The sequence below is a fragment of the Haliaeetus leucocephalus genome, unplaced genomic scaffold, assembly GCF_000737465.1.
Source record: "Haliaeetus leucocephalus isolate CR32 unplaced genomic scaffold, Haliaeetus_leucocephalus-4.0 Scaffold173, whole genome shotgun sequence".
NCBI classification, from domain to species: Eukaryota; Metazoa; Chordata; class Aves; order Accipitriformes; family Accipitridae; genus Haliaeetus; species Haliaeetus leucocephalus.
The window spans coordinates 9,882,911-9,895,386 of NW_010972609.1; the positions used below are offsets into that span (position 1 = coordinate 9,882,911).

Below are 12,476 nucleotides of genomic sequence, written 5' to 3' on the forward strand. Positions count from 1 at the left end.
CGCCGGGCGGTGCGGGCGTGACGCAGGCGGGCTTGTGCGCGAGGCCTGTCTCGAGCCCGGCCGTTGAGTGCGGTTAAACGGTCGAGGATAAGCCGCTGCTGTGCCCTGGCCGTGAGGGGCTGGCGGCTTCGGAGAGGCGGGAAAGCGAGAAGGGTCGCGGTACACCTGATTTACCTGTGTAGAGTGTGTGTTTTTCTGCTCTTGGAGAATATACGAGAGGAGCCAGTTCCGCAAACGTCTCGGCAGGGGGGGTTGGTCCAAATTCTCTGTGGTACAACCTTACGTTGTTCGTTCAGTAGGCTCACACGCGGCACTTTGTTTCCTCAGGAAGAGTGTATTGCGGCTAGAGGGAACACACAAAAACTGGAAGCTAGGGGATAGGCTGTACTCGAGGGGCGAAAGGTGAGGCTGCTGAGAGGTTGGGCTTCAAGTGTATCTTCTGGGTGAGTGCTCACCCAAGGCGAGGTCTGGATAGCGGGAGAGGAGATGATTGGAGGGTAATTTGGAAGGAGAAAAGTGACTCGAGTGGGAACACATCTGTCTGAGAATAGAAATTGGCCAAAATTCAAACATCAAGTTAGAAGTTTATTCTCATGTGAAATACTGGAATAGTCCATAGAATGCTCTGGTATGTGCCATGTTTTTCTTATGCCGTAGCAAGATCTTGACAGCTGTAGACCATGTTCCTGGGCAGTTTTATGCCCAAATGCAGCGATACATAATGCAGGATGAAGTTCTGGGTTTTTTTGTGATGTCTCTCATAAGGTGTTTGTAATGTACCTAGTATCAGATTATTCCACATTTAAGTTAAGGTTGATATTCTGCAATTAGCTTGCCATTGCAGACCTCTATCTGTAGAAGTCTTGAAAGGGTGTGAAACTACTGGCTTGCGTTAGAAGCGACAAACTGTACAGACAATTAATTTGCATGCCTCTGCTATTTCAAGACAAAGAGCAAAGAGGAATTTTGGGGGGATGTCAGATGTGAGGGATCAAGGGGAAGAAATGGATAAAGACTCAGAATCAGAAGGCACAGGGTAGATCCTTATGCAGACTTGGGGGAAAAGAGGAGTGTAAAGGAAAGGTGAAATAAGTTGAAGTTGGGAGAGGTTTGAGCAAGTCAGTTCAGTAATACATCCTAAAGTTGAGTGTTTTGTGCAGATAGGGAGATTTCTAAATGGGTTTATATTGACATGGATTCCTTGGCTTACCATTTTAAGAATGCTGTGAGAGTTCTTTTGATCTGCCGGTGTCAGTCTGATGTATGAAAGCTAATTCCTAATGTAATGTCTGTGCAGAGACATACATTGATATGCTTATTTGTAGACATTCTGACTTTCACATGCACAAATATTTAGGAAAAACAAAGCTCGTAATAAATTACCATTGTCATCTTAAGATTTTCTTTTGCGTTCCATTGGATGTATTTATATGTGTGTGTTGGAGCTGCTGAAAAATCTGCATGAAAAATTATCTCTATTTAATACAAGTATTGCTGTAAGCAAAATAATACATCTTACATAAGCTGTTAATGCCACATTCCAGTCTCTTAAGTGTTCTGCTTTGTTTCTGATTTGACTGCTCAAGTTGTGTTACTGTAGAATAATTAGACTGGTTAGTGGGTAGCTAAACTCTTACACTAAAAGAAAATGAGGGAGTAGCAATTCATAAAACACACAAATGTAACTCTCTAAAATATTTTTAGCAGAGACTCTACAAGTGAATGAGAACTTCTTTCTACGGAACTGAGGTGAAGAACTTCACCATGGGTCAACAAATTTCAAACCACACACAAACTGTAATTAACAAGTTGCCAGAAAAAGTAGCAAAGCATGCCTCTTTGGTTCAAGAAAGTGGTTTCCTAACGTATGAAGAGTTTCTGGGAAGAGTAGCTGAACTTAATGATGTGTAAGCCTTACTTCGTTTCCTTCTTTTTTTAATGTTTACAGAGACCTTGTATGCAATATATTCTCCTGTGCTGGCTAAGCCAGAACTGGCCATCTGGTTTTGAAATGTTTCCTTCAGTTCTTAAATTTCTATTGTGGTTGTAATTACACTTCAAAACCAAACCCATTTCTCCTCCTTAAAATCTCTTTTCTTCAATACTCTTCTTCCAGCAAGTGTTGTTTCCTTCTTTTAGAAGTTCACAAGAGGTAGTTGTATAGCAGTATCTTTTTGTTAGTGTTACCTGTCTCCCTTACTCTGCCCCCCTCTGCCAGCCACCTAAGGATGCAGTGCTGCTTCCTCTCTGCCCATCACTTTTGGTGGGAAGAAGCAATACGAGCCCTATAAAGACAGTATAAGTACACAAGGAAGGTAGTACCTGAGACAGAACCGTTTGTGACCATCTCTCCCACCTCTGTGGACATGCAATGCAGTTCCTCATTAAAGATGAGACATGCTTCACTATCTGAAACCAGTGGCCAAGATAATCTCAAACAAAAGGCTGCATAAGTAAGATTTTTTTCATAGCCTGCCTTTTGTTTGATTGATACATTGATGGTAAAAAGAAATGAACAGAAAAGCAGAGTTGTCATTTTTACCCAATATTTATAGTATAAAATGATAGGAAATGGAAATGTACACACTGAAAAGGGGCTTTGTAGTGTGTGGCATTTGGTAGTGTTTGATGTTTAACTATAATGTGAATTTGTATTCAGTTTAGAAATTGTCTTGTAGAGTGTCATACTTTTATGAATGACCTTCAAGAACAGATAGCTGTCTTTTGGGTAGACACATAAATAGATTTTGAAGAACATTTCTTTATGTTTTGCCTGAGAATCTAAGCATATCTCAGTGTAATTAACTCCAAAATATCATTGTTGTTTAAATTTTTTTTAATTTCTTTATAGTGTTTACTTCAGCCTGAATGTAACATATCTTGTTCTGATTCTTATGGAATAGACCTTTCTGTCTTGTTCCATTTAAAAAAAAAAAATAAATAAATCCCAGGGTCACATGAACCTTTCACCTGACTGCTTCATTTTTAATATATACTAACAAAAAGACATCTCATCTGCATGTGTCGGTACTTGCATGCTTTTTTTACATACATGGTAAGGAAATAACCTTTCTAGATTGGACCACAAGATTGTATGATTACTGTAATAAACAGTGAAAGTATATACAAAGTAAAATGTCTATAAAGGACGCTTGCTGATGCTGGATCAAAAGACATGTACATCATTTTCTGAAATTTACTGTGCAATTTAAAGTGCAAAAGGACTGTGTATTTCATATTTAATGACATGCTAAGAAGGTCATTACTCTTTCTTTTCATGTCTCTGGGCAGTATTGATAAAATATCTTTAAGGATAAAGAGCACATAGGTAAACAGTAAATACTGCCACAGTGGCTGAGGTTGCTGATCTTTGCATGTCTAGCACGTGATTTAAAACTGATGTTTCTTTATTTCAGTACTGAAAAATTGGCTTCTGGACAAGACAAACATCTGTTATTTGAGGTGCAGCCTGGTTCTGATTCTTCTGCTTTCTGGAAGGTGGTCGTTCGGATAATATGTACTAAAGTAAGATTGTTGAAAATTTTAATTTGGTGGGGGTTTTGTGTACGGATATTTGAGGACTGTTACTTTCGCTGGTAAAATCTAACACCTGCTACATATATTTTGAGTATATATTTTGATACAGATGATGTATTCAAGGATACTTTTTGACATAAATTAAGTCTAAATTCTAAGTTTCTGCAAAAAGCAGGTTAACAAAAACATTTTCCTAACTAAGTTTAAAGGAATGATATCTTCCAATGGAGTGCTTACAGCCCATTAGTTATGAATTCAGGTAATTTGTGAAGCCAAGTCATGGTAATCAAATAGTACAGCAAACTGGGACCTCTATAGTTTGGTAGTAGTAGAGGTTAGTCAGCAATTCCAAGCATTATTAGTTGAGCTAGTGTAACTGAATATATTCTGATTCCTTAGAAAACCAATCTATAAGTTAAATGTTTAACTTGGTAAGTTTTGTCATGGTCTTCAAACTAAGTTTGCTCTAATGAGATTTTTCCCCTCTGTAGCCTATCAAGTAACATCCTTAAATGCTCCTGAAGCCACTGAGCAATCTTAACATGCAGTTTCAACCAAGCCAGCTCTCAAACTTTGTTGGAAACTAACAGTTTGTAATTTTCTGTTTGCTTTTAGTTTTCATTAAGGCAGCCATCATTGTAGGCTATTTTAAGTTCAAATATGAAATGACTGATTATTCTGTTCTTTGTTCTAAGTTTAGCCCAGTTTTTAGGCGTTAGGTCCCTACTCACAACTTAATCCATTTAAGTAGTGATGGTAACTGTCTTGCCCTAAAAATGTAATCCTAACTGTGGCATTCCTCATGATGAAACAGCTGTGTTTGCAGGTCTTAACTCTTACTGAATCAGACTGTAATTTGCTAACAGTGATGGACGCTTGGGAAGGTGGCTACTGCCATGAGAATTGCAGTGCATTAAAAGAATTTTGAGCAATGTCAAGTAAAAATCTGATATGTAATTGTAAATAATTCTTATATCTTAAGATAAATAAAGCAAGTGGCATCGTGGAAGCTTCCCGAATCTTGAACTTGTATCAGTTCATTCAACTTTATAAAGATATCACCAGTCAAGCAGCAGGAGTTCTTGCACAGAGTGGTACTTCTGAAGAAGCTGCTGAGAGTTTGATGTCTGTGTCATCTTGTCAGGCCAGCTTGTGGATGGGAAGGTATTTTGATATACTCTAGCTTCTGACCACAGTTACAACATAAATATTTTGGACATTGTGTGTAGAACCTGAACTACAAACACCTGGCGATCAAAACTGCATGCTCTTGGCAGATGCAGACTTTGTATCATCACAAACATGAATAGCACACCTTCTCTTGTACCAAGGGAGCTGTGTAGTGTACTTGGGTGAAATTCTGTTGGTGCTGCCATACCTTAGCTTCAGAACAATTGTTTTGACGACCAGTTCTAATACAAACAAGGTATATATTGAATCTCCTGAATAAGGAAACAGGAGGAAATGGAATCAGCTGCAGCTACAAATCTAGGGGGTTTGACAGTGTTTGTTTAAACAGATTTTGTTATTGTTCCACTTAAACTTTCTCTTCCTCTTTTACATTTTGGCATGTGAAAGTTCCCATCTGTTGCCACTAGAAAGTCATCAATTATACTAATAATTTAACTTGTAAGACTGGAAAAATGTGAACTGTCTCACACGTGTTGACATCCTGCTTTGTTAACTAGAGGAAAAGCAAAAGACTGAGGTCAACACCTGCAATAACTTCAGTTCAAACTGAATGTAACAGCAAGAAACTTGTCACCCTTTCCCTATGTGGAAATGTTGCCACCAGTAATTCCTTACTTTTAACTTTCTGAATTAGTTCAGAGTTCTAACTCAGTTCTAAGTGAGGTAGAGATAGGTTTTACAAGAAAAAGTAGTAAATGGTATAGTTCTCTAGATCAACCAGTGAAGAGCTGGTAGCCAGGTATTTTAACAAAACAAGTTGCTGAGCTAGTTAACTGTGTTTAGAATGTCATACTCCAGCTGTTAGAATGAGAAAGGGGTCAACTATGTTGTCATTCTACAGATAGAGCCCACTGGTTTTTCTAAGTCTTTGGATTGCAGAATGTTTTCATTAAATTTCCCATTTCTCTTCTTTCGGAACAAATAATCTTAAATTATTAGCTGTTCGGAGTTATTAAAATGCTAGAATTAGGTAGCAAATTGTGGATGTGTTTGGAAAAGCATCTTTTCCTACTCTTTCTCAAAGATATATGGTTATACTAGAACACATATGTATCTGGAAATGGCCTTTTACTTCAAACAAATAAACCGAACAAAAAAACCCTGGATGCTTATGCAAAACATGTAAGATATAAGGTTTCCTATTTCAATTTTCAGACTTTGAGATGGGGGAGGTGAGTATCCTTCATATTTGTGAACTTCATTGCTTGAGGTAGTATTAGTGACAAGTAACAACTGCAAAGAAGGAGTATACTTTTCTAATATGCTGGAATTTAGTAAGCTTGTATCTTATCCAAGTTTTTCAAGTCATTAAGGAAAACAGAGGCTGAAGCACCTTCAAGTATTTTACACCGAGGAAATATTCTGTTTGTTTTTCCATTATGTCCTCCCATTTGCTTAAATTCTTCTCACCTTTAGACATTTTTCAGCTCTGCAAGAGCTAGCCATCACTGTCCAAAAATAGCAAATACTATCTGTTTCCTTCTTCTTCTTATCTTAACTTCTTCCACTGGAATAATACCCCATTTCTCTAGAACATCCACTTCCTATTTGGAGCATTCCAAAATATCCCTTAAGTGTTTTATTCTTTCTGATAATGAAGAGACAAGCATTTCCTCAGTTTGTCACGCTTGTATTTTACCATTCTTCAGAAACTTAAAATGGCTAAATCTTAGGTTCCAGAAACTTTATAAATAGGGCATCTGTTTTAAGTATAATTGCTTGTATATACAGCAGCAAATCTCAAAAATTGAAGTGTTATCAAAGGTTAGTATTCAGGAGTTGCATGGGGGAGGGAAGTGAAAGGGAGCAAGTCCAAAGAACATAGTGAGCTAATCAAAAGAGAGGTTTTTTTGGAAGTGTTATCCTTACTGTATGCGAATCACCATCTGTTAATTCTACCAAAAAAATCTCCTAGCATTCTAAAGTAATTTCTCAAAAAGCAAATTGAAAAGGAAACCCCAAGGACCTACTGAAGAATAAAACAAAATCATGTTAATTGCTGTCAATTAGCTGGCTAATCTGTACAGGTAAAAAATTAAACTGTATTTGACAGGCTCCCAAGATACCTAAGCAAAAGTGGTCTGGTCAATAGTTATTAACATGGACTGTCTCTCCCGAAATGCCATTCTTTCTAGAATGCTGCCTCTGTTCCCCAAGTCACAAAAGGGATTCCCAAATCAGGGTTTTTGGAAAACCTAAAAATTTCAGAACACTTACTTGGCTGTCTTAGAAGTGAGCCATGACTATAAAATTAGGGAACTTTGCACATCTATTAGGTCCATGAAAGCTGAGGATTCTCTGCACCTTTTAATGTTTGAGAAGTCTTGGTAATGCAAATATTTGAGATACTACTGTTAAGAACTTCAGATACAGATACCTATTATTTGGTGGTGGCGGGGAATGAAGACAGATAAAATGAAAATGTCTGTCCCAGGGAGTGATCTAATTTTTAAACTTCTGCCCCACCCCACCCCGCCAACACGTAGAAGCTTAACTGGAAAAGCTCTGGTAAAAGTCAACTGGAGAGAGAGTCCTAATTTCAAGGAACAATCATGAGGAGGGTATTGTAAGCTCAAACCAGCCTTTTCAATCTAATGAGCAGTTTAGATCTTGGCATTTTGGTGGCATGTGAAATTAGAGAACGTGCACTCTAGTAGTGATCCTCTGGACATGCATGTTTTTATCTAGGATATAAGCCAGAAATGTGACAAAGTTCATTATGAAATAGTGCAGCCTGACACTCTGTGAAAGGAAGGCAGATTCTTCTCCTGCCTTTAATGTAAACAGTATTTCTGTTCTTTTGCCCAGTCATATGATACGTAACAGTTAAAACTTCTCACACTTCCTTGTTGATATGAAAAAGGATTTGCATAAACCTTTGCAACACCGAAAGCACCACATGACACAAAAAATAAATGCATATTCTAACAGTTTAGTTCATTTACTGCTGTTGGTTGGTAGCTTGAGGCTATGTGTGCTGACATAGACTGGGATGATGTAACTAGTTCGTTCACAAAATTACATGTTCCTTGTAGATAAGCACAGGTGTTCCTTTCTGTCCATCACTAATTATTATGAAAAATGTAGTAACTAGTGTAGTTACTAGGGCATAAATATAAAACTTTTTAGTTATCTGGGACAAAATACTGTCTTCTCTTCTGCAGGGTTAAACTGTTGACAGATGAAGAGGAATGTTGCATCTGCATGGATGGGCGTGCTGATTTAATCTTGCCGTGTGCTCACAGTTTCTGTCAGAAATGCATTGATAAATGGTAATACATATTAAAGGATATTCCTTATTTTATAGTATGTACTGGTTATCTGACATGTTTCAGTTTGGTCTGACAGATTACTTAGTACCCATATAATTTAATGTCTGAAGATATTTGCAAGCTAATGTACATATGATACGTAATAATCTTGAGTAAAATCAGACTACAGCAGAAAGAAGGAAGGATTTCAGAATTTGTAAACATGAAGAATTTCATTTTGGAAAAAGATGTGAAAGTACTTTTCAGCATTTGTTTTGTAATTTCTTATCTCTTTATTCTTGTAAAATTAAATCATTGTATTCTTGCTCAAAAACTAGAGAAGACAGGGTATATGCTGGCATGTTATGCTTCACAAAATCTCATTAAAGCGTCTTTTTATGGAAAAAATCAATAGTTTGTAAGACTATGCAAATATGAAGGCAAGTTGGACAGTCTTACCACTTACTTGGAAAATAACTATCAGAGGAATTTTCTTCCATGTATTATGCTTTCACTTGAAACAAATAGTATACAATTTACTAATTTAAATATATCAGACTTCTCCAGGAAGAGATTTCTTCTCAATAGCAATGCCTTTGAATTTATGTATAACATGTATCTTATAATGTATGTTCAGCTTCATAGTAACCTGAACAGCTTTTCAGCTTCTGCATCTGTCTGATACACCAGTTGTTGGGAAGAGAGAGAAAAATTACTTCGTGGAGGAGCATGGCTCTTCTCTGACCATGCAGAAGACCTACAAGGATTAGGCAGGTGTTCTGCAAGTCTAGCATTAGGTGATACAGATATCCTCAGTTAAAGGCTTTTTTTGACTAGTTAATGTAAATGATTTTACATTTAAGTCATTTAATTTGTGCACAAGAGTTTGTTTTGTGGCTTTTTCAAAGGCTTATCAAGGAAGTTACTCTTGTAATACCATGCTCCCACAAGGAAAAAATGTAAAAATCACTGGATCTCAGAGTATAACTAGTCATCTCTTTTCTGGGAATATATTTTAACATCTATCAGCAATACAGGGCTTAGTTTAGTGACTGTGGTGGAGAGTGGATTATATTCTACTTTGGCTAATGAATCAGCTGAACTCTTAGCTAAGTTCCAGTTATACCATTCTTTTTTTGCTAATCAATTTTTAAGATTACTTTTCTTAACCTAGGCAGATAACAGAGGCTCCCAGCTCAGAAGCATAATTGTTTGGGACCCCTGAGTTAGTCAGTGGAGGGGCATGGGACCCTGAGGGACCAATCCTAAACTTCAGTGGGCTGAATGATCCAGGAAAAGGGTTCCTTTTCTCTTTATATAGGAGGCTTATGGGGACTGGTTTCTGAAGTACCTCAGCTGAATATGTAAAGATAGGAAGAATTAATTTAGACTGTGAATTTCTATTTAAACTTTCTGGACAGGTAGCTAGATGCATTCTGTTTAACCTGGGCAAACTTGATTATGGGGAACACGACTCCAAATTTGTCACTCAAAGAATGGGGCTACATTCAGAATTGTTGGCCAATCTTCCTCACAAGAAAAAGTCTTTAAAGAAACAAAGAAATATATAGGTGGTCTAATCCAGTTGACCTGATAATTTTCTTGAAGTTCTCACTGGGTTGTTTTGGGTTCATTTGTTTCTTTGGGGCTCTTTTGGCTTTTATTGGCCAGGAAGAGACCATCAATGAAAAATACTAATTTCTCTGGCTTCCTAACAGGAGTGATCGTCACAGAAGCTGTCCTGTCTGCCGTCGGCAAGTGACTGGGGCAAGTGATTCTTGGGTGGTCTCAGATGCACCTACAGAAGATGATATTGCTACTTATATACTTAACATGGTAGATGAGGCGGGCCAGCCTCACAGACCCTGACAGTGGCCAACAAGCTGATAATAGCAGAAGCACTTGAAGCTTTCGTTTTCATGAACGTCTGTTTTTACCTCTCGTTGCTGTTCTTCCACAGTCTGTCTTTTACTTCTCTTCTTGGCTGCTGTGAATCTACACTGCTCTTTTAAAACACAAGAGTATATGAGCCAGTGTATGTGTGTGCAGTCATAATTATTAATCTGTACTTTCAGTAAACTCTTTGATCATTAACAAAGTTTATTTTAACAAGAACTTGTGATATTAATTAACAGTTCGACTACTAGATGAAGCAATTTATAACAGCACAACTACAACTGCTAACTGCTGTTTGAACATCACAGCGTACTACTACAGAAGATGAACCATGTCAGATGGCTTGACCTCATAGTTCTTATCCTTAAAAGCAGTCCCTCTTAATTTCATGACAAATGTGAATAAAGATAAGTTAGCACTAGTGATTATTGATTTGAAATTTTACTGTTGAAACTTGAAGATGTCCCACTGACTGTTCTTCAGTAGCCAGTTATTGCTGCTTTTAGTGTTTACAGACACTGATTTCAATCTGGTTTATTAGGCGGTTTAGTATTAATTATTTTAAATCTGTTTTGGAGAGTGTAGGCAGCTCTGTAGATGTACTTGTGTGCTTCCCTTTATTCTTCTAACAAGATTATCTCTTAGAATATTTTTTTAAATATGATGTTTAGCATAGTCTTACTAGCTTGGAAACATTAAAGTTTCATACACAATCCTAAAAAAAGTAAATCAGTTTCTCTATAGTTTTTTGATCAAGAACAGCCAAAATTATTTTTAAACATGAGGCATATCTGAAGAGAATGACTTTATTTGAATTAGCAGTTAAGGTGTAGATTAGTCTGAAGCTGTGGTTTTATCTGCTTCTTTTGAGTTTTTGAAGTGATGAAATCAGAGTTATAAGATATATTAAGAGTTATAAGGTGATAATCTAAGTAAGGGTGCTGTGCTTTATAAGTGCAATATGCTTTTATGTAGCAGAGGGAAACTTCCACTTTATTAATAATGTTGCTTGCAGTGAGATGTGCATGTGACTAGGGAGAAGGGATATCATAACTGTAGTGCAACAGTGTATTTCTGTGTCTAGCACAAGAGCTGAGTTTAGACAGTCTAAAATAAATCATTAAGTATCAGGAAACCCATCTTAAGCCTCTTTTGCATAGTGTTATGGAAATCAACTGCTATTGTAGAGAATTGATTATTTTTTTAACATATATTAACAAATACTCTTAACTTGAGGCTATTGAGTGAGAAATGCTCGAGTGTAGCGTTTGAGGGAATATCAGCATAAATCTCACTTACTGTAAGACTCTATTTTTAATTACCAATGATGCCATAAGGCTAAGGCCTTTTATCACAGACAGGTTCTGAACTAAAAGGCCTGTGCACACATAGATATGCACATTTGTTTATTTTTCCTAATTGGCTACAAAATAATTTAATTACATTGGGGACTAGATATTGGGAATTCCTCTATTATACTTCAATTTGTTAAGGAATGTCCATAGCATATGGCACCCATGTGAGCCTGGCTTATGGCACAGTTGTCAAATTTATCATAGACATTAAGACAGATAAGCAACATACTCTTCTTGTGTGTATCCTCTGAAAGCCAGTATGGCTTAGTGTGTAAATCTGTATTTAACTATTGAAAAATCCCCTTATGAATGTATATAGCTTAGAACGAATTTTTTCCCTTTGTTAATAATCCTTTGATATCAATGAGATATTCTTCAGAAAATGTATGGCCTGTTTGGTTGCATAAAGGCAGTTATTATTTGGGCTAAAAATTGTTAATGGTCAGGGATTTTCCACTAAAATATTTGCAAATATTCCTAATCACACACTAGTTTGGGTTTGGGGTTTTTTTTTGCTTTTTGAGCTTGCATTAGTCCATGTTCAGAACTTTCAAATAACCTTTGAATTTTTTAAACTTTTTATATCACTGGAACAGAAAGAGCATCTAAATTAAAGCTTCAAGCTAACTTTATTTTTCAAGTATTTAAAGAATTATACTTCTGAACTAACATTTTATAAGTTGACTTTCTGCTGAGAACTTACATGAACTTAAAATGTAATTTTGTAATGATGCAAACAGATTATTAATTGCAGCATAATGACACTTGCAATTACAATATAAACTAATGCAAAAATTATTTAAATAGTGAAAAAGTAAACTTTGTATTCTGTACAGCTTTTTTTAATTAAGTTGCTGTAATTCACACTGCTGTGATGTAGGTACTGTAATGTGTGCCTTGTAAAATATATGTACTGTATATTATATGGGATAATAGGTAAATTGACACTGAAAAACTAGTAATTTGATACTGGTTGGTATTACCTAGTCCAAAGTACTACATTTAGCAAACAATTTTGGAAAAGGAAAAGGAATCACATCATTGGTAAGGACATGGCAATGGGTTCCAGAAGCTAGACATTGAAAATGTGAATTACTACGAATAGCCGTTGGTGAGGGGCATTAGAACAAACTAAACTTTCTTGTGTTAAGTGAAGATTTCTTACAGGTTTAATGTGAAATTGTAATTTAAACATTATAGCATGTATTAATAGCTAAGGACATTCCAGTATATTAAACTTTGTGTA

At 36.5% G+C, this 12,476-nt stretch overlaps 1 protein-coding gene across 1 annotated transcript; it reads left to right on the forward strand.

Annotated features, from left to right (window-relative positions):
- Positions 1 to 61: 61 nt before the first annotated feature.
- RNF141 (ring finger protein 141) lies at positions 62 to 11,194 on the forward strand. Its single transcript, XM_010563792.1, has 6 exons — positions 62 to 443; positions 1,705 to 1,907; positions 3,417 to 3,525; positions 4,520 to 4,701; positions 7,893 to 8,000; positions 9,698 to 11,194. The coding sequence occupies exons 2-6, from the start codon at positions 1,723 to 1,725 to the stop codon at positions 9,846 to 9,848; spliced, it is 735 nt and encodes a 244-aa protein (XP_010562094.1). The 5' UTR covers positions 62 to 443; positions 1,705 to 1,722; the 3' UTR covers positions 9,849 to 11,194.
- Positions 11,195 to 12,476: the final 1,282 nt, after the last annotated feature.